At 41.4% G+C, this 23,275-nt stretch overlaps 2 protein-coding genes across 2 annotated transcripts; both read right to left on the bottom strand.

Moving 5' to 3' along the window:
- Nucleotides 1-5,606: 5,606 nt before the first annotated feature.
- On the bottom strand, nt 5,607-13,624 carry LOC127837005 (uncharacterized). Its single transcript, XM_052363696.1, has 2 exons — nt 13,155-13,624; nt 5,607-7,436 (listed from the first exon to the last, which is right to left on the bottom strand). Exon 2 carries the CDS (start codon nt 7,434-7,436, stop codon nt 5,619-5,621), a length of 1,818 nt encoding a protein of 605 aa, XP_052219656.1. The 5' UTR covers nt 13,155-13,624; the 3' UTR covers nt 5,607-5,618.
- A 167-nt stretch (nt 13,625-13,791) lies between these two features.
- LOC127837004 (uncharacterized) lies at nt 13,792-21,790 on the bottom strand. The gene is made up of 2 exons (XM_052363695.1): nt 21,314-21,790; nt 13,792-15,614 (listed from the first exon to the last, which is right to left on the bottom strand). The coding sequence occupies exon 2, from the start codon at nt 15,612-15,614 to the stop codon at nt 13,797-13,799; it is 1,818 nt and encodes a 605-aa protein (XP_052219655.1). The 5' UTR covers nt 21,314-21,790; the 3' UTR covers nt 13,792-13,796.
- Between the last annotated feature and the right edge of the window lie 1,485 nt (nt 21,791-23,275).

Raw genomic sequence — 23,275 nt, 5'->3', positions numbered from 1 at the left:
TATTGAGAAAAACTAGATAGTATGTTTCGTCTGAGAAATGATGTCACACTAGATGCGTCATATATTGCGTAATCAAGTAAATGAAAATGATAAATACGGAAAGCTGGTTCGGTAATATTTGTTAAAGAAGAAAAAAGGATGATATATAATATAACGATAACATTCATCATGCGTCCCAATAAAATTCAAAAGTCAAATATTAGAACATGTTCATCGTCACAGCGTGCGTAGTAAAACACTAATTCCTGTTGACCGGAGATAGAAAAATTTATTCGACCCTGCTTTATTTGGTCAATGTTGCAACAGAGGCAGGATTAATTTAAATCCAGACCAAACACACATGAAATTCAAAAGAATATTCAATGTATTAAATAAAATCGAATTCGTAATAAGAAAGTAAATTACTCGCCCTACTTAAATTCCCTTCATGTACAATTTAAAAAAAATGAAAAAATAAATCTAGATTTTTTGTTTGTAAAAGCTCTTATAATTATTTGTAACATAAATTCAATACATGTAAGACTAGTGGTATTAACAATGTAATGCTCGTAACTACGCTCTGTATATGTACATGTCAATTAAGTCAGATTTGTTTTTATTTTGAACTCAAGGGTGTTGTTATTAAACCAAAATCCTAGAAGTAACTTTCGTGAATTTTCATTTAAGTAGACAGGTCCAGTATAAGGCACATCAAGTGTTATGGTATTAAGAATTTTCTTGCCGTCCGCGTCTACCTGACTTATTGTTTTGTCACAAGAGACAAACACCTGTCCTGTGGCTGCCACTTGTATCTTACACCTGATATAATCATGTTTGAATGCAGGATCCTGAAGGGAGGCTGCGACTGTTCTATCCCTGGTCAGTGTGAGAAGCTTGCCATTTATCACGTCCGTAACATAGATCCTCTTTCCATCAGGACTCACCCCAACACCTAAAACTAGACAAGCCATTCAACGTTTACAATCTGGGACCGACTTACTGAATAAAATTCGTTATTTATTGAAACAAGATCTTAGCTTAAGCTCACTTATTCCAATATCAATAAAATGCAAACCATTCATCGTTTAAAGTTTTAAATTTAAATGAAAACATACATTAAATAAACAATTTGGAACTATTTTATACAACACTATAAATTTGAAAGAGTATTACGACTTATACCAGTTATACTTAATTCTTACAACTTTTGATAAATCGGGATCTGACGTGACACTTATTGTGTTTTGCTAAGTTTGTTGTAAATAAAATAAAATAAATCACCTGATAACGCTACAGTAACGTTGATTAATTTAATACATGTCAAAGTTTAACGGTTTGACAATATTAAATCTTTCATTTCGAAACTGATCAAAACTGTATGTTTGTTTTTGTTCACGAAATTATAAAATTCACAGAACATTAATCTTCACCTATGAAATAAACTGACGCATTCATATAATATACGCGCAGATCTTTATCATAGTCATTACAGGCAAAGTTCATCCATACGCAATATGAATATGATGTGCTAAGCATTGCTAAAAATCGAAAAAGTACAATGTAATCGTGCGTCACCCGTGTCGTCTTTAGAAGTATCGTATAGCTTCTTAAATAAACGTCCATCCATTGTGTATTGGTATAGCGCAGTACCGGAAGTCACAAACAGTTCTGCATCGTGATACGCTATTCCGTAACATTTATGATTGATTTTTAAAACCTTGATCTGTGTAATCTTTTCATTATCTGCCTGAAAGAAGTGAATCCCGTTAAGAGGATTGGTCATTTTATCGCTTACAGTCACCGCCATCTCGAAGGAGGAAATGTTACACATGGACCACGGATAAATAGGTAGCTTTACTTGATCAATAACCGTGTACGCCCGATTGAGAAGTTTCAAGGAACAATTGTAGAAGTCCGAAATGACGAGCTCACCTTTGGACGTCTCACATATGCCTGTTATGGAACTCTCACGGCTATCAGTAGCTGTGTGAACATTATATTGTGACTTGTCATGAATGCTGACGATCTTGTTTGGATGAAAGTCATGTTGTGTCCCGCCTATGCGACTGGTGATTTTTCCGAGATCAGTGCAGTCTGCAAGACATTGTAGCAATTCGCTGTTTGGCAGGAGTTTTATGTCAGCTCCATTATTATTTATCATGCTGTTCATGAGTGAATCTGCTGCAGCAGTATGATCAAGACATTTTCTGAAAGTTATAAACGATCGTTCAGGTGGCAAATTGCTTTTGAGGTTGGTGCCAAATCCCTTTAGCTTTGAAATAAATAGTAAGCATTGTTGGAGATGATCTTCTAAAGAGGCATTTGTACTCGCATGTATTGTTTCCAATTCTCTTAAAGTGTTTTGTTGAAGCAGGTCTAAATTGTCGTTGATTTGTCGACGTAAATCAAGTACTTCTTTCAGAACTAGATCATAAGAAGCTTTAAGAGATTTTTTGTTCTGTTTTTCTCTGTCCACAATATCCTGTAAACTTTTCTGCAACTGTTCCATTGTTTTCGACATCTGAGCTACATTCATACGCTGTGTATCTGATTTAACCTTGTCAGCCAACAGAACTACCTCACTGAATTGCCTAAAAGGAGAAATGTGCATTGAGATGAACAAATTATATTCATGTATTACTTCTCAATACGTTAACATTTTGAGTAAAAAAGACATGCATTTTCAAATCCTCTATTATTTGACAAGTGCTGTATTTGTTTTTGATTATGTGACCGTATTACTAATTATGGCGTTAATTGACAATTAAGATGCTGTATATACACTAGTTGCTGTTTATAGTGGATGTGGCAATGATGATGATATAATGATGATTATCATCATCATAAAATAAGTGATGAAAACGATAAAATAAATGATAATAAAATAATTTTTATAATAATTCAAGGATAGCTTTACCATAATATGAGGTATACAGATAAAACTTCATTGGATGAAAGCTTGGCTTATTGGAAAAACATAGTTCTTACAACGGAAATGCCAAAGTTCTCTGAAAAAGCGGCTGTCGAAATTATTTCAGTAAAAGTTTTAGATAAATTAAAAAAAGCAACTTATTTTTATTATTATTTTATACTAGAAGGAAGTAGAATTAGTAATAGTAGTAGACTAGTATAAGTAGTAGTAGTAGTAGTAGCAGTAGTAGTAGTAGTAGTAGTATTAGTAGTAGTAGTAGTAGTAGTAGTAGTAGAAGCAGTAGTAGTAGTAGTAGTTGTTGTTGTAGTAGTAGTAGTAGTAGTAGTAGTAGTAGTAGTAGTAGTAGTAGTAGTAGTAGTAGTAGTAGTAGTAGTAGTAGTAGTAGTAGTAGTAGTAGTAGTAGTAGCAGAAGAAGTAGTAGTAGTAGTAGTAGTAGTAGTAGTAGTAGTAGTAGTAGTAGTATTAGTAGTAGTAGTAGTGGAAGTAGTAGTAGTAGTAGTAGTAGTGGTAGTGGTAGTAGCAGTAGTAGTAGTAGTAGTAGTAGTAGTAGTAGTAGTAGTAGTAGTAGTAGTAGTAGTAGTAGTAGTAGTAGTAGTAGTAGTAGTAGTAGTAGTAGTAGTAGTAGTAGTAGTAGTAGTAGTAGTGGAAGTAGTAGTAGTAGTAGTAGTAGTAGTAGTAGTAGTAGTAGTAGTAGTAGTAGTAGTAGTAGTAGTAGTAGTAGTAATAGAAATAGTAATAGTAGTAGTTGTTGTGCGACGCGAAACAATTGAATATTTTGGAAAGTTCTGTTGTTGTTTAATTTTGGGATACAACGAGGATTGCTAATATAGGTAAAAAATGCATCCGCTATAAGCATGATCATGGATGGTCGAGTGGTTTAGGCCGGAGACTTTTTACTCCATGGGTCAGTGGTTCGAGGGTTACTTTTTTCCATTTTTTAAATTCATTCTTGTTTTTTTACTGGAGATTTTAAGTTCAAATGTTTAAATTTATCAATATAAAGCATTTATGGACAAGCTTCAATACATGCCAAAATCTGTTGGACGGCTCCTTTAAGCACACTTGGTATTTTAAAGCCCATTCGGACTATGACAAAGGAAAACAATTATTGTCCGACCACTCAATATTGTTATTGGCCAAAACTGTATTACAATTTACAGTACATGTAACAATCATTATTTTACTTGGTCTTAAATGACTTGCCACCCAATGACTCACTTATGATTTCGGAGATGACAGACATGGCAGAGCAGCTTTTCATGATCTTCACAGAACATGGTCAGTTTTTCCGTCCTGTGCTCCTCACATAACTCTAGAGTATCATCCAACATGGTGGACACAGGCCAGTTATCACCTTCACATTTTGATGTTACTGGATGGTTTTTCAGCACTTTGTTGTGCATTAACACACATTCATCGCAGTATGTTTTCGAGCATTTCTGACAGTGAAATAGTCCTTCCTTATTTATTCCATCCTCTTCGCAGACAGAACAACATACATCGAAAACGAGATCCGATCCTGTGTTTTGGGACGATTCTTACAACGCAGCCATTTTGTTATTTCTGTGTTACACTTTCGATTTCCCTTTATCTATGCTTCCGAAGTACTGTGTCAGTTTTCGTATTGTAACGAGTATACCGCCTCACGTACTCTTGTCAGGATACCTCGCGTAGGTAGTATACCGTTGGTACGCATCAGTACTAGCCATCCCCTTGATTATAGTTGACCCCGATCCGGAGTTTCAATCCCTCGGGTTCATCAACAACGAAGCCAAATAAAAGTTTCAACAATTTAATACTGTGTTTGTTATATCTATATATATATAGTTTGCATCTAGATAATACAATTTGCCAAGCGGGCGTCCCTGAATATAAGTGGACACAATGGACGAGGAAGGACCGAGCCTATGCACCGGGATCTTCTTAACTGTAGATATTACATAAATAATTACATTTACTGTACTGAAGCGTTAATATTAAGTAGTAAACGGAGGAGCTCTCATTTGTCTGAACATTCTATTTCCCATCCTGTTTATTTTATAATAAGTGTATGTAATGAATTTACCGTTGTTGTTGGTTGTCTTAAGGAGGTGTGAACTCCAGAAAGAAGATGCTGAGACTGAATTCTGAGTCCGTATTTATAGATTCCGACTCAGTTACCACGTGACAAAATGAACCAATAAAATCCTCGGCTTTTAACAACAAAGTGTGCTCAGGTCCATTCCTTAAATAATATAACAATCTAAACTCAATGCATCATATACAGCTCTTTGGTCAAATGAACAGCCTTAACGAAAAGCAGTAATTACAAATAATCAGCTGAACATAGATACATGAAACAAACAATCGCCGAACTTAACAAATGGTAAGGCGTATGAATAGGTGAGACAGTAGAAACTCCGCCCCATGAGAAATAACATCTGCTCATATAAATATTAACATTTATATAATGCAACAAATGACTAGGCTGTATCTCGGCTAAGCATCCAAATACTCTCAAAGGATTACTGTTAAATTATAAAATCAATAATGTTAATACTGATCAGACGCCGAGACCTAGCTTACATACGAAAAATAGTTCGCGCCTGAACTTTACATGGCGGTCACTTTCAAAGACGCTAACTAACAATATCTTTTACTGCTTAAAAAGTAAATATTTAAAGTTATAGATCATAAAGGGGATGGATAAGTAAATTTCAATTGATTTTCATTTCTTCCTGAGGCTGCTTGATCTACTTCCTGAACGCGACTCCGAAGAATGGAGGCGGAGTGGGATGCCTTCTAGCGAAGAGATGAAAGTTTTGTATGGTCCCTCAACTTGTGACATGCTCAGGGAAGAAGCTGCTTGCAGACTGGCGACAATGTTGCTGTCACATGGTCCATTAGGTGTTTTTTCAACAGCGATGTTTCTGAGGGCCATGTAATTAAAATGGCGCATCTGTGCTTCATGGGAGTTTATAGAGGGGTTTCGGGACCCGGGCAGCGCCTGACACTGGAACGCATCCAAGAGGTAATTCCTTGAAATAGGAAAGTTGAAAGAAACGCCCAACGTATAGGCTGTAGCCTCCCACGCCATCAATTTATCTTCTGGTGACATCTGTTGCCAGTCGGCTGGGGGCCATGTACTCAAAGGGCCAGTGACAGGCAATGCTACGGGCGTAGCCAGCGTCCAGTCACGTCTGCCTGGTGAAAAAAGAGGCATCCCACCAGAGCAAAGTAGGGCCATGGCACTGTCCTTTATTGCAGAGTTGACATCTGAAGATACCCGAGACGATACTGAGCCAGGACTTGGAGGAATCAGTAGTTGTCTTGGCGCCACTGGCGAGGAATTGGGCCAGACCTGCAACACGGGAGTATTCTGTGCAGGACTGACTGGTGTTCGGGACGTCGGGAGGGGCTGGGTGGATGGTGGTGCTTGAAGTTGACGGGGAAGGGACTTCGGGAGGGGCTGTGTGAATGGTGTTGCCTGAAGTTGACGGGGAAGAGACTTCGGGAGGGGCTGTTTGGATGGTGGTGCCTGAAGTTGACGGGGTAGAGACTTCAGGGGTGTGTGATGCCCATCTGCCGAGGAAATAATTTCCACAGGTGACTTCGGTTGACACGTGGGTGATGATGTTTTAGGTGACTTCGTTGGCCTTTCCAAGTCATTGAACAATTGCTCGAAGGTCAACTTCCGACTATGAGGTGGGGCAGCAACGGCACTGAGGGATATGTCAGGATCACGTTTCTGGACTTTTCTGGGCGGCGACTTCTGGGGAGAGTGCAAAGAGATCTTTGGTGATTCAGGTAGTGGGGAAGTCGGACATGGAGTAGACGACTGTGCATTGGAAGTGAGGGGGGCTTCAATGAGAACAAGATCCTCGATGTCCACTCCTAGACATCTTGCCAGACGTTCAGACGGCGTGTCCTCGCAAGATGTCCAGTCGTCCAGACAAGGCGGAAGATCGCTTGGGGTGTGGGCGACTGCCATCCGTCGAAATAAGGCTTCTCGCTTCTTTGGCTGCCCGATAACGGCTGGTGATACAGTCACTCTTCTGTAGTTCTTGTCACCTACCCACAGCACCGCATGAACTCCCGATTGAGCCATGGTCACGGATACGATGGTGTTGACCTGCGGTTTCGTCGGGGAATATGGTTGGACGGACCGCCAACCCTTCTCCCACTCCGTGATGGAACGCCCCTTTGGGTTCTTGGCACACAATCCTCTGACGGCATCCTTCAGGTAATCTGAGGCAGGATCCTCCTCCGGTGTTCCAATAGCACGCTTGTAATCATCTGGATTGATGGCCAAGAAGAACCCACAACGCTCACGTAAGAAGTGAAGTCTCTCATCGTCCGCGATCACCCTGACGTGACACTCACTCACATGTCTCTTGAGGTCAACCATCCGTCTCTTGGACTTCTCATCCTCGCTGCACCATGGACAGACCACCCGTAGGTACCCGTGGTTGCTGACGTGGTTCCTCAGCTGATCACGAGTTGTGAAAATCTTTTCGCATCCGGCAAACCAGCATTCGAACGTCATCTGGAATACACAATAAATTCGTCCTCCTAAGGAATTGCTAAAATTATACGATGAATAGCTGTGATAAATTTTAAAAGACCATGGTGATAGGCTCGGTTTCAAGTACAGACCGGGACATGTTGCTACCGTTGACGGATTGAATCTGCGTTTGCAAACCAAGGATAATAAATAACGCCGTTAACGAGTGTCCTCATCTATATTACACTTCACTGTAATATCACCATGTGCTCAACGTACACAATTTACGAATGAATACCTTCGTCCACACAGCTATTGGCCCTGAAATGCAATAGTTGTCGCGAAGAAATAAAATTGTTTGGATCACACACCAAACGCAGTAAGGTCCTCTCACCTTACTTCGAAGGGTCTTCTTCACCCTCACGGTAGGCCTACCGATTTAAGAACACCCGGCTTCTGAAACAAAAATATTAAACAACAAAATCTGTAACGCAATTCAAGTGTTTTTATTCTACAAGCAGTGATGCATATACATATGTATTAAACCATCCACTTTGGTTTCTTGGAGCCACGATATGGCAAAAGTCGATCAATGTGCACAGCTTTTGGTGGTTTGTTTGGAGAAGTGCGAACCAGGTAAACCATGACATCAATGCGCTTCTCAATCATAAATGGCCCAATCCATCTACTGTTTAGTTTGCTACAAACGCCAACTCTTCTTGTCGGGTCGTGCATCCACACTCTGGTAGGTCCCTGAATTTAGCCTTTCGGTCATAATACTTCTTTCGGTATGTTGAATGTTTTTTCAAGTGTTCGCGAGCTATGTCATGCGCTTTTTCAATGTTCATACGCTGTTGGAGCGAATATTCTTCTATGGTTTGAGCACTCTTCTCAGCTACTCCAGTTGCCAGTTCACATGGAAGAACAACATTTCTCCCGAACACCATTACATTTGGTGACAGCGAAGTCGTAGAATGTGGCGTCGCCCTATATGCCATCATTACTTGTGGGAGTAGACTGTCCCAACTAGTTTGGTTTTTACTGCAGTATGCTGAAAGCATCCTCGTGATCGTCCGATTTGCTCTCTCGACGGTACCATTTGCCTGGGGTCTGAAACTAGTGGTTCTAGTTTTGTTGATTTTTAATAATTCACACAGGTCCTTAAACAACTTGGACTCAAAATTTCTACCTTGATCAGTATGTATTTCCAACGGGGTGCCGAACCTACAAATGAATTGGTCAAGAAAAACATTTGCTACCTCTTCCGCTTCTTGGCTTTGCAATGGAAAAGCTTCGGTCCATTTAGTGAACTCATCAACCAGCACAAGAACATACCGATTGCCATTTTCAGTTGTTGGCAATGGACATAGTATATCCATTGACACACGTTCCATTGGCCCACCCGTGGTTTGATTTCCCAATGGTGCCCTATTTGAGGTCCGACTTGGCTTTCTGGAAGCACAAACATCACAGGTTTGACAGTATTGCTCAACATCAAGCCGCATCCCAGGCCAGTAAAAGTGTTCTTGTACTTTTGCAACAGTGCTTTTGAACCCAACATGAGCACATGTTGGTATGTCATGGCAAAGACACAGGAGATCTTTCCGTAGTGACACTGGTACAACAAGTTGAATCTTGATATCGGCGTCGTTTGTAAAATTTCTGCAGAGAAGTTCTCCTTGAAGTTCAAGACTTTCCCATTGACTCCACAAAGTGTTTAATTTCGGCGATTCACCCAGGATATCTTTCCATTCGGGTCTTGTGTTTGAGTTTTTTTAAGCACGTAAGATGGGGCCAATGTTGTCATCTTTTAGTTGTTCCGCTTGGACCGTCGCTGACTCCCAGTTTTGAAGCAAAAACGGAGTTTGGTCCACTGATTTGGATTTAACTGTCACCGCCCTTACTGACTGACTCGAATGTTCCCAGTAACACTGTTCCAGGTCGCTTATTTCACCGATCTCTTCGGGACTCGCTGAATAACGGACACATACTTTACACGGCTTTCTGGACAATGCATCGGCATTGGAGTGGCTCTTTTCCTTTCGGTGCAAAATCTCAAGGTCGTAGCCATCTAGCCATTTGTCCGGTTGGCAATTTTAAGTTTTTCATCCAGCTGACTGCAGAATTATCAGTACGGAGAAGTACACGTTGACCGTATAGGTATGTATGAAACTTCTTCAAGGCAACGACAACAGCAAGCAGCTCTTTCCGCGTAACACAATATGCCCTTTCATGCACATTGAGTGTCTTGCTCATGTATGCAATGACACGCTCTTTGCCTTCGTTATCCACTTGGGAAAGTACAGCACCCGTGGCAAATTCACTCGCGTCAGTGTCTAGTATGAACTGCTTCCCTAGTTGTGGGTAACTCAGTATTGGACTTGAAACGAGCTTCTGTTGCAAAGCCGTGAATGCTGTTTGACAATCGCTATCCCAAAGGAATTTTGCTTTCTTTTCGCATAACTTGTGCAGTGGCCTTGCTATATTTGCAAAATCTTGGACAAATCGTCTGTAGTATGAACAAAGTCCTAAAAAGCTTCGTAGCTGTTTCTTGGTTTGAGGAATAGACCATTCGCTAACGGTTAATGTTTTCGCAGGATCTGTCGAGATACCCTCTTCAGAAACAATATGTCCAAGGAACGAAACTTGCTTTTGAAAGAGAACACACTTCGATGCCTTCAGCTTTAGCTTTGCAGCTTTTAGTCGCTCCAGCACATGCTCAAGTCTTTCAATCCCTTGTTCAAATGACATGGCCGGCACAATAATGTCGTTCAACCGTCGATAATCCACACAAAATCGTGTTGAACCATCCTTCTTGCTTATCAGGACAACAGGCGATGCCCAACTACTTTCTGATGGTTCAATTACACCTTTGGCCAACATGCGTTCTATCTCGTCCTTTTCTAATGGTCGCTTTCCTAGTGGTTGTCTCCGCGGTGCCTGGCGAGTGGGTGCAGCCGTTCCTGTATTGATTCGGTGTTGGACTAGGTCAGTGTGTCCAAGGTCGTCAGTTGACTTTGCAAACACGCTTTCATACTTAAGAAGTACATCTGCTAATTGGTCTATTTGATGCTTTTCTAAATCGGTACTGCTTCGATCAAGTAAGTCTTGTTGATGGTCTGGTAATCCTCTAGACTCCCTTGCATCAATTCGATTACAGCTGAAGGTGTTACTGATTGATGCTTCTGTTTCGTCATAAGCGTCTGTTTCGTAATATGACTCACATCTGGCGACTGCAACATTTTCAAATATGGATACAGGCTCTTCTCCAGTATTGGCTATGTGGATAGTAAATATGTCACTGGTGGTTGTAATGATACCTTCTATCACTAGTAAGTTCGGTTCACTCAGGTCAGTGTTCTTAGTTACAAGGGCCAGACAGGATAAGCTATTTGGATTTTCTATTTTAACATTTACGCTTGCTTTTGAAGAACCAGGAATGTGTTTTCTCTCAGTCGTCAGAACGCGACAAGATGCATTTGCCTCCCCTCCTATCCAACACTTTATTTGGAATGATTTAGTATTGATCAATGAGTTCTTGTAATCTATAGCAGTTGCGTGACTCAACAGAAAGTCTTGTCCAAGTATGCCATCTGATACAATGTCACACACCAGTATTTGTTGGTGTATTTGGTCTTTCCCAAAGATTATAGGGACGTTCATTTTGCCATACAGCTTGATTGGTTTACCATCTGCACCTGTCAGTTTGTTTTGGGTCTCAATTAATTTTGGCTTCTGAAGGTGGTCAATCTGATCATATGCTCGTTTCGACATCAGCGATGCTGTGGAACCGTTGTCTACAAGGAACGTGAAGGTCTCATTTAGTATTTTACATTTCGTATACATGCCATTATCCCACAGGTCCATGATATCTTGATTATGAAAAGTGCCATTTCGTTCGTCTACAATATGATTTAGATCTAGAATGTGATTTGGCCCTGAATGTACCACTGTCCCTAGGCCACTCAAGCCAGCGGTTTGAAGTTTTCCGACATCTGTTTAACTTGTTTGAATTTGGGGCAATCCCGAATGTAGTGATGTTTTGACTTACAGTGGTGGCAGCCGCTGTATGTCTGCGGGTCACGAATCTTCCTGTACTTTGAGCTACTTTCAAAGCGGTTACTACTGTTTGACTGTCGTTCCAGTGTGTCGAGCCTCGTCATGATTTTCTGCATATTTTCTTGAATGCTGTTTACTTCACCATTTGAAACACTTATACTATCCGATTTGGTGATAACCCTTATGTTGGTTTGACGTTTCCTATCTGCGCCCTCCATGATGGATTCGTATTGTTCAACTGCTTCAATAGCTTCAAAAATGCTTGAGCATCGTCTGTCCATCCACCTGCATTTCATTTCCGGGGTAAGTGATTTGTAAAACTGGTTTAAAGCTATACTCTCTTGACCAGCTGTACCTATGTTTGGATATGCACGTTGAGCATTGAGTCTCAGGTCATCTCCAAAGGAAGCTATTGTCTCGCCTGCCTGTCTTTTCCGACTTTCAAATTTGGCTTAATATCGTGGTTGTTGTTTTGAGCTACCAAATCGTTCATCAAGTCTTCTTACGAGATTTCGGTACGAATGTTTGTCTTCTTGTGGTAGACCAATGTAGAAGGTCCTTGCCGACCCTTTAAGGCACGATGACAGTACAAGTAGCTGTGTCTTCTCTGGCCAGTTTCCTAGTGCAGCACAGTTTAAAAAGTGAGAGTAGTATTGTTCCCAGTCCTCTTGACCGTCGAATTGGTCCGGTTTTACCGATGATGTCCCCTTCTGGCGACCAAAGTTTGGTACTGGGCTGGAAAATGGGTATCTTCCATCTCCCCTGTTATGGTGGTCTTCTTGTGATGCGTCTTCATAATCGCTATCGCTGTCTTGCTCCACCCTAGGATAATTTGTAATTATTCTTTGGGTTGGTTGTCTAGGTCTAAGAATTGTCTGTTGTTCCCTTCTCGTCACTCCACCTCGCTCATCCTAATTAAAATCGTTTTCCCCAGGCAGTGTCGCTTGTCTATCAGATTCGCCGTCGTTACCTACAATAAAACGATTCCCCGGTTGTCTTCCCAAATTAGGTTGTGAATGTGTCCCAACCACGTCTCCGGGTATGTCCCTATCATCGCCACGTTTATCGTTAATGATAATTTCGGAATCAGACATCATTCTGAATTTCCTGAAATAAAGAAAACATAACATATATACAGCAAGTCTTCTTCATGGGTCCTTCTATGTAGACTTGTTTTACCGGTGCATAGGTCTTCTCTCCGTCTTTGGCTGTAGGTCAAATCGCTGGATGTCGTTGAAAGGACATCCCACTTCTGACACCAGTGTAACGAGTATACCGCCTCACGTACTCTTGTCAGGATACCTCGCGTAGGTAGTATACCGTTGGTACGCATCAGTACTAGCCATCCCCTTGATTATAGTTGACCCCGATCCGGAGTTTCAATCCTCGGGTTCATCAACAACGAAGCCAAATAAAAGTTTCAACAATTTAATACTGTGTTTGTTATATCTATATATATATAGTTTGCATCTAGATAATACAATTTGCCAAGCGGGCGTCCCTGAATATAAGTGGACACAATGGACGAGGAAGGACCGAGCCTATGCACCGGGATCTTCTTAACTGTAGATATTACATAAATAATTACATTTACTGTACTGAAGCGTTAATATTAAGTAGTAAACGGAGGAGCTCTCATTTGTCTGAACATTCTATTTCCCATCCTGTTTATTTTATAATAAGTGTATGTAATGAATTTACCGTTGTTGTTGGTTGTCTTAAGGAGGTGTGAACTCCAGAAAGAAGATGCTGAGACTGAATTCTGAGTCCGTATTTATAGATTCCGACTCAGTTACCACGTGACAAAATGAACCAATAAAATCCTCGGCTTTTAACAACAAAGTGTGCTCAGGTCCATTCCTTAAATAATATAACAATCTAAACTCAATGCATCATATACAGCTCTTTGGTCAAATGAACAGCCTTAACGAAAAGCAGTAATTACAAATAATCAGCTGAACATAGATACATGAAACAAACAATCGCCGAACTTAACAAATGGTAAGGCGTATGAATAGGTGAGACAGTAGAAACTCCGCCCCATGAGAAATAACATCTGCTCATATAAATATTAACATTTATATAATGCAACAAATGACTAGGCTGTATCTCGGCTAAGCATCCAAATACTCTCAAAGGATTACTGTTAAATTATAAAATCAATAATGTTAATACTGATCAGACGCCGAGACCTAGCTTACATACGAAAAATAGTTCGCGCCTGAACTTTACATGGCGGTCACTTTCAAAGACGCTGACTAACAATATCTTTTACTGCTTAAAAAGTAAATATTTAAAGTTATAGATCATAAAGGGGATGGATAAGTAAATTTCAATTGATTTTCATTTCTTCCTGAGGCTGCTTGATCTACTTCCTGAACGCGACTCCGAAGAATGGAGGCGGAGTGGGATGCCTTCTAGCGAAGAGATGAAAGTTTTGTATGGTCCCTCAACTTGTGACATGCTCAGGGAAGAAGCTGCTTGCAGACTGGCGACAATGTTGCTGTCACATGGTCCATTAGGTGTTTTTTCAACAGCGATGTTTCTGAGGGCCATGTAATTAAAATGGCGCATCTGTGCTTCATGGGAGTTTATAGAGGGGTTTCGGGACCCGGGCAGCGCCTGACACTGGAACGCATCCAAGAGGTAATTCCTTGAAATAGGAAAGTTGAAAGAAACGCCCAACGTATAGGCTGTAGCCTCCCACGCCATCAATTTATCTTCTGGTGACATCTGTTGCCAGTCGGCTGGGGGCCATGTACTCAAAGGGCCAGTGACAGGCAATGCTACGGGCGTAGCCAGCGTCCAGTCACGTCTGCCTGGTGAAAAAAGAGGCATCCCACCAGAGCAAAGTAGGGCCATGGCACTGTCCTTTATTGCAGAGTTGACATCTGAAGATACCCGAGACGATACTGAGCCAGGACTTGGAGGAATCAGTAGTTGTCTTGGCGCCACTGGCGAGGAATTGGGCCAGACCTGCAACACGGGAGTATTCTGTGCAGGACTGACTGGTGTTCGGGACGTCGGGAGGGGCTGGGTGGATGGTGGTGCTTGAAGTTGACGGGGAAGGGACTTCGGGAGGGGCTGTGTGAATGGTGTTGCCTGAAGTTGACGGGGAAGAGACTTCGGGAGGGGCTGTTTGGATGGTGGTGCCTGAAGTTGACGGGGTAGAGACTTCAGGGGTGTGTGATGCCCATCTGCCGAGGAAATAATTTCCACAGGTGACTTCGGTTGACACGTGGGTGATGATGTTTTAGGTGACTTCGTTGGCCTTTCCAAGTCATTGAACAATTGCTCGAAGGTCAACTTCCGACTATGAGGTGGGGCAGCAACGGCACTGAGGGATATGTCAGGATCACGTTTCTGGACTTTTCTGGGCGGCGACTTCTGGGGAGAGTGCAAAGAGATCTTTGGTGATTCAGGTAGTGGGGAAGTCGGACATGGAGTAGACGACTGTGCATTGGAAGTGAGGGGGGCTTCAATGAGAACAAGATCCTCGATGTCCACTCCTAGACATCTTGCCAGACGTTCAGACGGCGTGTCCTCGCAAGATGTCCAGTCGTCCAGACAAGGCGGAAGATCGCTTGGGGTGTGGGCGACTGCCATCCGTCGAAATAAGGCTTCTCGCTTCTTTGGCTGCCCGATAACGGCTGGTGATACAGTCACTCTTCTGTAGTTCTTGTCACCTACCCACAGCACCGCATGAACTCCCGATTGAGCCATGGTCACGGATACGATGGTGTTGACCTGCGGTTTCGTCGGGGAATATGGTTGGACGGACCGCCAACCCTTCTCCCACTCCGTGATGGAACGCCCCTTTGGGTTCTTGGCACACAATCCTCTGACGGCATCCTTCAGGTAATCTGAGGCAGGATCCTCCTCCGGTGTTCCAATAGCACGCTTGTAATCATCTGGATTGATGGCCAAGAAGAACCCACAACGCTCACGTAAGAAGTGAAGTCTCTCATCGTCCGCGATCACCCTGACGTGACACTCACTCACATGTCTCTTGAGGTCAACCATCCGTCTCTTGGACTTCTCATCCTCGCTGCACCATGGACAGACCACCCGTAGGTACCCGTGGTTGCTGACGTGGTTCCTCAGCTGATCACGAGTTGTGAAAATCTTTTCGCATCCGGCAAACCAGCATTCGAACGTCATCTGGAATACACAATAAATTCGTCCTCCTAAGGAATTGCTAAAATTATACGATGAATAGCTGTGATAAATTTTAAAAGACCATGGTGATAGGCTCGGTTTCAAGTACAGACCGGGACATGTTGCTACCGTTGACGGATTGAATCTGCGTTTGCAAACCAAGGATAATAAATAACGCCGTTAACGAGTGTCCTCATCTATATTACACTTCACTGTAATATCACCATGTGCTCAACGTACACAATTTACGAATGAATACCTTCGTCCACACAGCTATTGGCCCTGAAATGCAATAGTTGTCGCGAAGAAATAAAATTGTTTGGATCACACACCAAACGCAGTAAGGTCCTCTCACCTTACTTCGAAGGGTCTTCTTCACCCTCACGGTAGGCCTACCGATTTAAGAACACCCGGCTTCTGAAACAAAAATATTAAACAACAAAATCTGTAACGCAATTCAAGTGTTTTTATTCTACAAGCAGTGATGCATATACATATGTATTAAACCATCCACTTTGGTTTCTTGGAGCCACGATATGGCAAAAGTCGATCAATGTGCACAGCTTTTGGTGGTTTGTTTGGAGAAGTGCGAACCAGGTAAACCATGACATCAATGCGCTTCTCAATCATAAATGGCCCAATCCATCTACTGTTTAGTTTGCTACAAACGCCAACTCTTCTTGTCGGGTCGTGCATCCACACTCTGGTAGGTCCCTGAATTTAGCCTTTCGGTCATAATACTTCTTTCGGTATGTTGAATGTTTTTTCAAGTGTTCGCGAGCTATGTCATGCGCTTTTTCAATGTTCATACGCTGTTGGAGCGAATATTCTTCTATGGTTTGAGCACTCTTCTCAGCTACTCCAGTTGCCAGTTCACATGGAAGAACAACATTTCTCCCGAACACCATTACATTTGGTGACAGCGAAGTCGTAGAATGTGGCGTCGCCCTATATGCCATCATTACTTGTGGGAGTAGACTGTCCCAACTAGTTTGGTTTTTACTGCAGTATGCTGAAAGCATCCTCGTGATCGTCCGATTTGCTCTCTCGACGGTACCATTTGCCTGGGGTCTGAAACTAGTGGTTCTAGTTTTGTTGATTTTTAATAATTCACACAGGTCCTTAAACAACTTGGACTCAAAATTTCTACCTTGATCAGTATGTATTTCCAACGGGGTGCCGAACCTACAAATGAATTGGTCAAGAAAAACATTTGCTACCTCTTCCGCTTCTTGGCTTTGCAATGGAAAAGCTTCGGTCCATTTAGTGAACTCATCAACCAGCACAAGAACATACCGATTGCCATTTTCAGTTGTTGGCAATGGACATAGTATATCCATTGACACACGTTCCATTGGCCCACCCGTGGTTTGATTTCCCAATGGTGCCCTATTTGAGGTCCGACTTGGCTTTCTGGAAGCACAAACATCACAGGTTTGACAGTATTGCTCAACATCAAGCCGCATCCCAGGCCAGTAAAAGTGTTCTTGTACTTTTGCAACAGTGCTTTTGAACCCAACATGAGCACAGACACAGGAGATCTTTCCGTAGTGACACTGGTACAACAAGTTGAATCTTGATATCGGCGTCGTTTGTAAAATTTCTGCAGAGAAGTTCTCCTTGAAGTTCAAGACTTTCCCATTGACTCCACAAAGTGTTTAATTTCGGCGATTCACCCAGGATATCTTTCCATTCGGGTCTTGTGTTTGAGTTTTGTTAAGCACGTAAGATGGGGCCAATGTTGTCATCTTTTAGTTGTTCCGCTTGGACCGTCGCTGACTCCCAGTTTTGAAGCAAAAACGGAGTTTGGTCCACTGATTTGGATTTAACTGTCACCGCCCTTACTGACTGACTCGAATGTTCCCAGTAACACTGTTCCAGGTCGCTTATTTCACCGATCTCTTCGGGACTCGCTGAATAACGGACACATACTTTACACGGCTTTCTGGACAATGCATCGGCATTGGAGTGGCTCTTTTCCTTTCGGTGCAAAATCTCAAGGTCGTAGCCATCTAGCCATTTGTCCGGTTGGCAATTTTAAGTTTTTCATCCAGCTGACTGCAGAATTATCAGTACGGAGAAGTACACGTTGACCGTATAGGTATGTATGAAACTTCTTCAAGGCAACGACAACAGCAAGCAGCTCTTTCCGCGTAACACAATATGCCCTTTCATGCACATTGAGTGTCTTGCTCATGTATGCAATGACACGCTCTTTGCCTTCGTTATCCACTTGGGAAAGTACAGCACCCGTGGCAAATTCACTCGCGTCAGTGTCTAGTATGAACTGCTTCCCTAGTTGTGGGTAACTCAGTATTGGACTTGAAACGAGCTTCTGTTGCAAAGCCGTGAATGCTGTTTGACAATCGCTATCCCAAAGGAATTTTGCTTTCTTTTCGCATAACTTGTGCAGTGGCCTTGCTATATTTGCAAAATCTTGGACAAATCGTCTGTAGTATGAACAAAGTCCTAAAAAGCTTCGTAGCTGTTTCTTGGTTTGAGGAATAGACCATTCGCTAACGGTTAATGTTTTCGCAGGATCTGTCGAGATACCCTCTTCAGAAACAATATGTCCAAGGAACGAAACTTGCTTTTGAAAGAGAACACACTTCGATGCCTTCAGCTTTAGCTTTGCAGCTTTTAGTCGCTCCAGCACATGCTCAAGTCTTTCAATCCCTTGTTCAAATGACATGGCCGGCACAATAATGTCGTTCAACCGTCGATAATCCACACAAAATCGTGTTGAACCATCCTTCTTGCTTATCAGGACAACAGGCGATGCCCAACTACTTTCTGATGGTTCAATTACACCTTTGGCCAACATGCGTTCTATCTCGTCCTTTTCTAATGGTCGCTTTCCTAGTGGTTGTCTCCGCGGTGCCTGGCGAGTGGGTGCAGCCGTTCCTGTATTGATTCGGTGTTGGACTAGGTCAGTGTGTCCAAGGTCGTCAGTTGACTTTGCAAACACGCTTTCATACTTAAGAAGTACATCTGCTAATTGGTCTATTTGATGCTTTTCTAAATCGGTACTGCTTCGATCAAGTAAGTCTTGTTGATGGTCTGGTAATCCTCTAGACTCCCTTGCATCAATTCGATTACAGCTGAAGGTGTTACTGATTGATGCTTCTGTTTCGTCATAAGCGTCTGTTTCGTAATATGACTCACATCTGGCGACTGCAACATTTTCAAATATGGATACAGGCTCTTCTCCAGTATTGGCTATGTGGATAGTAAATATGTCACTGGTGGTTGTAATGATACCTTCTATCACTAGTAAGTTCGGTTCACTCAGGTCAGTGTTCTTAGTTACAAGGGCCAGACAGGATAAGCTATTTGGATTTTCTATTTTAACATTTACGCTTGCTTTTGAAGAACCAGGAATGTGTTTTCTCTCAGTCGTCAGAACGCGACAAGATGCATTTGCCTCCCCTCCTATCCAACACTTTATTTGGAATGATTTAGTATTGATCAATGAGTTCTTGTAATCTATAGCAGTTGCGTGACTCAACAGAAAGTCTTGTCCAAGTATGCCATCTGATACAATGTCACACACCAGTATTTGTTGGTGTATTTGGTCTTTCCCAAAGATTATAGGGACGTTCATTTTGCCATACAGCTTGATTGGTTTACCATCTGCACCTGTCAGTTTGTTTTGGGTCTCAATTAATTTTGGCTTCTGAAGGTGGTCAATCTGATCATATGCTCGTTTCGACATCAGCGATGCTGTGGAACCGTTGTCTACAAGGAACGTGAAGGTCTCATTTAGTATTTTACATTTCGTATACATGCCATTATCCCACAGGTCCATGATATCTTGATTATGAAAAGTGCCATTTCGTTCGTCTACAATATGATTTAGATCTATAATGTGATTTGGCCCTGAATGTACCACTGTCCCTAGGCCACTCAAGCCAGCGGTTTGAAGTTTTCCGACATCTGTTTAACTTGTTTGAATTTGGGGCAATCCCGAATGTAGTGATGTTTTGACTTACAGTGGTGGCAGCCGCTGTATGTCTGCGGGTCACGAATCTTCCTGTACTTTGAGCTACTTTCAAAGCGGTTACTACTGTTTGACTGTCGTTCCAGTGTGTCGAGCCTCGTCATGATTTTCTGCATATTTTCTTGAATGCTGTTTACTTCACCATTTGAAACACTTATACTATCCGATTTGGTGATAACCCTTATGTTGGTTTGACGTTTCCTATCTGCGCCCTCCATGATGGATTCGTATTGTTCAACTGCTTCAATAGCTTCAAAAATGCTTGAGCATCGTCTGTCCATGCACCTGCATTTCATTTCCGGGGTAAGTGATTTGTAAAACTGGTTTAAAGCTATACTCTCTTGACCAGCTGTACCTATGTTTGGATATGCACGTTGAGCATTGAGTCTCAGGTCATCTCCAAAGGAAGCTATTGTCTCGCCTGCCTGTCTTTTCCGACTTTCAAATTTGGCTTAATATCGTGGTTGTTGTTTTGAGCTACCAAATCGTTCATCAAGTCTTCTTACGAGATTTCGGTACGAATGTTTGTCTTCTTGTGGTAGACCAATGTAGAAGGTCCTTGCCGACCCTTTAAGGCACGATGACAGTACAAGTAGCTGTGTCTTCTCTGGCCAGTTTCCTAGTGCAGCACAGTTTAAAAAGTGAGAGTAGTATTGTTCCCAGTCCTCTTGACCGTCGAATTGGTCCGGTTTTACCGATGATGTCCCCTTCTGGCGACCAAAGTTTGGTACTGGGCTGGAAAATGGGTATCTTCCATCTCCCCTGTTATGGTGGTCTTCTTGTGATGCGTCTTCATAATCGCTATCGCTGTCTTGCTCCACCCTAGGATAATTTGTAATTATTCTTTGGGTTGGTTGTCTAGGTCTAAGAATTGTCTGTTGTTCCCTTCTCGTCACTCCACCTCGCTCATCCTAATTAAAATCGTTTTCCCCAGGCAGTGTCGCTTGTCTATCAGATTCGCCGTCGTTACCTACAATAAAACGATTCCCCGGTTGTCTTCCCAAATTAGGTTGTGAATGTGTCCCAACCACGTCTCCGGGTATGTCCCTATCATCGCCACGTTTATCGTTAATGATAATTTCGGAATCAGACATCATTCTGAATTTCCTGAAATAAAGAAAACATAACATATATACAGCAAGTCTTCTTCATGGGTCCTTCTATGTAGACTTGTTTTACCGGTGCATAGGTCTTCTCTCCGTCTTTGGCTGTAGGTCAAATCGCTGGATGTCGTTGAAAGGACATCCCACTTCTGACACCAGTGTAACGAGTATACCGCCTCACGTACTCTTGTCAGGATACCTCGCGTAGGTAGTATACCGTTGGTACGCATCAGTACTAGCCATCCCCTTGATTATAGTTGACCCCGATCCGGAGTTTCAATCCCTCGGGTTCATCAACAACGAAGCCAAATAAAAGTTTCAACAATTTAATACTGTGTTTGTTATATCTATATATATATAGTTTGCATCTAGATAATACAATTTGCCAAGCGGGCGTCCCTGAATATAAGTGGACACAATGGACGAGGAAGGACCGAGCCTATGCACCGGGATCTTCTTAACTGTAGATATTACATAAATAATTACATTTACTGTACTGAAGCATTAATATTAAGTAGTAAACGGAGGAGCTCTCATTTGTCTGAACATTCTATTTCCCATCCTGTTTATTTTATAATAAGTGTATGTAATGAATTTACCGTTGTTGTTGGTTGTCTTAAGGAGGTGTGAACTCCAGAAAGAAGATGCTGAGACTGAATTCTGAGTCCGTATTTATAGATTCCGACTCAGTTACCACGTGACAAAATGAACCAATAAAATCCTCGGCTTTTAACAACAAAGTGTGCTCAGGTCCATTCCTTAAATAATATAACAATCTAAACCCAATGCATCATATACAGCTCTTTGGTCAAATGAACAGCCTTAACGAAAAGCAGTATTTACAAATAATCAGCTGAACATAGATACATGAAACAAACAATCGCCGAACTTAACAAATGGTAAGGCGTATGAATAGGTGAGACAGTAGAAACTCCGCCCCATGAGAAATAACATCTGCTCATATAAATATTAACATTTATATAATGCAACAAATGACTAGGCTGTATCTCGGCTAAGCATCCAAATACTCTCAAAGGATTACTGTTAAATTATAAAAACAATAATGTTAATACTGAACAGACGCCGAGACCTAGCTTACATACGAAAAATAGTTCGCGCCTGAACTTTACATGGCGGTCACTTTCAAAGACGCTGACTAACAATATATTTTACTGCTTAAAAAGTAAATATTTAAAGTTATAGATCATAAAGGGGATGGATATAATTACATTCACAAAATTAACTTCTGCAACTATTTAAAGTTTAAGTGTGCAGTATAACCTACGCGACATGAAATTGACAATCAAACGAACGCTGAGTTTAGTGTTTGACAAAAGACAGTGACAGACTAACAAATAGCAATATTTGCTAAATAAAGGATGAACAATGGTGATTTCTGGTGGATTCAGCTGGCTTCCTCCGTAGGCTATCCAGGTATTTTCTGTCGATGTGTTATGAATGTTTATAATGTTTACATTTTCACAATGTCACCTGTTTCCGGGAGTGATACAAATGTCAAGTAAGGAAACTTTCCTTACACTATTTATATACAGAGTTGTCTATCCTGATTTAAGGCCGACCATTCGTATCATTTGGTTTGCGTAAGGTGCTTCAATATATTGATATGGTTGGGTTGTGTTTGTTAAAGTAAACTTGTAGCATCTAGTTGTATGACACACTTATATAACATTCAGCTTCAGAGATTAATGGTTTTCGGTTAACAGATTATTTATCGACAGGGTTAACGTCCGTTTTCTACATAGATGTGGAAAATAAAGCTGAATCGATAATACTATATAATATATTAACAAGTGAAGCCAAAAATGTAAAGCCTAAAATCTAATATTGAAATAGTCCCGGTGGTTAACTTCCTAAATACGGGTATATAGGGGTGTGCCGAAAATATGGGGTGTGTTTTTCGACTAAAATTATAGATATGGGTATGGGTTTGAGCATCTAAGCATTGATATGGGTATTGAAATCAGAAATTTGCTTGTATATAAATGCATATAGATTTAAAAGTATCCGTATCAAAATGGGTATGATTTTCAAATGGCAAATCTGTATGATACATATATGAAATATTTCAAAATGAAATAAACATATATTAGCAGATTCAATAAGTTTACTGTATTGAAATGATAGAGATTAAAATTATAGTATGAAATGTGTCCACTTTATCATTTTCTAGTATTGAAATGGGTCCAGTTTATCAACATTCTTGTAGTGAAATTGGTCCACTTGCTCAATGGTATCGAATAGAAATTGGTGTACTTTATCAAAAATCTTGTATCAAAATGGGTCAACTTTATCAGAGTTCCGGTATAAAAATGGGTGACATCATTTCGGATGTCTCAGTGGGACACCCCAACCCTAAAATTCGGAAAGTTACCCCCCCCCCGGGGAAATAGTAGAAACGGCACAATACCAATGTCGAATGTATCGTTTTTAAGAACATTAATAAAAGTTTTTCAACTCTGTAGAAACATGTTGTGTTATTCAATGATATTTTCGTTGGCTTCAATATTGCTGGTGCTGCAATTGTTTTCTTGTTTTGTTAA

Source organism: Dreissena polymorpha, chromosome 7, assembly GCF_020536995.1.
Source record: "Dreissena polymorpha isolate Duluth1 chromosome 7, UMN_Dpol_1.0, whole genome shotgun sequence".
Taxonomy (NCBI): Eukaryota; Metazoa; Mollusca; class Bivalvia; order Myida; family Dreissenidae; genus Dreissena; species Dreissena polymorpha.
The sequence above is the reverse complement of the archived record's forward strand: the minus strand, read 5'-3'. Positions and strand labels throughout refer to the sequence as shown.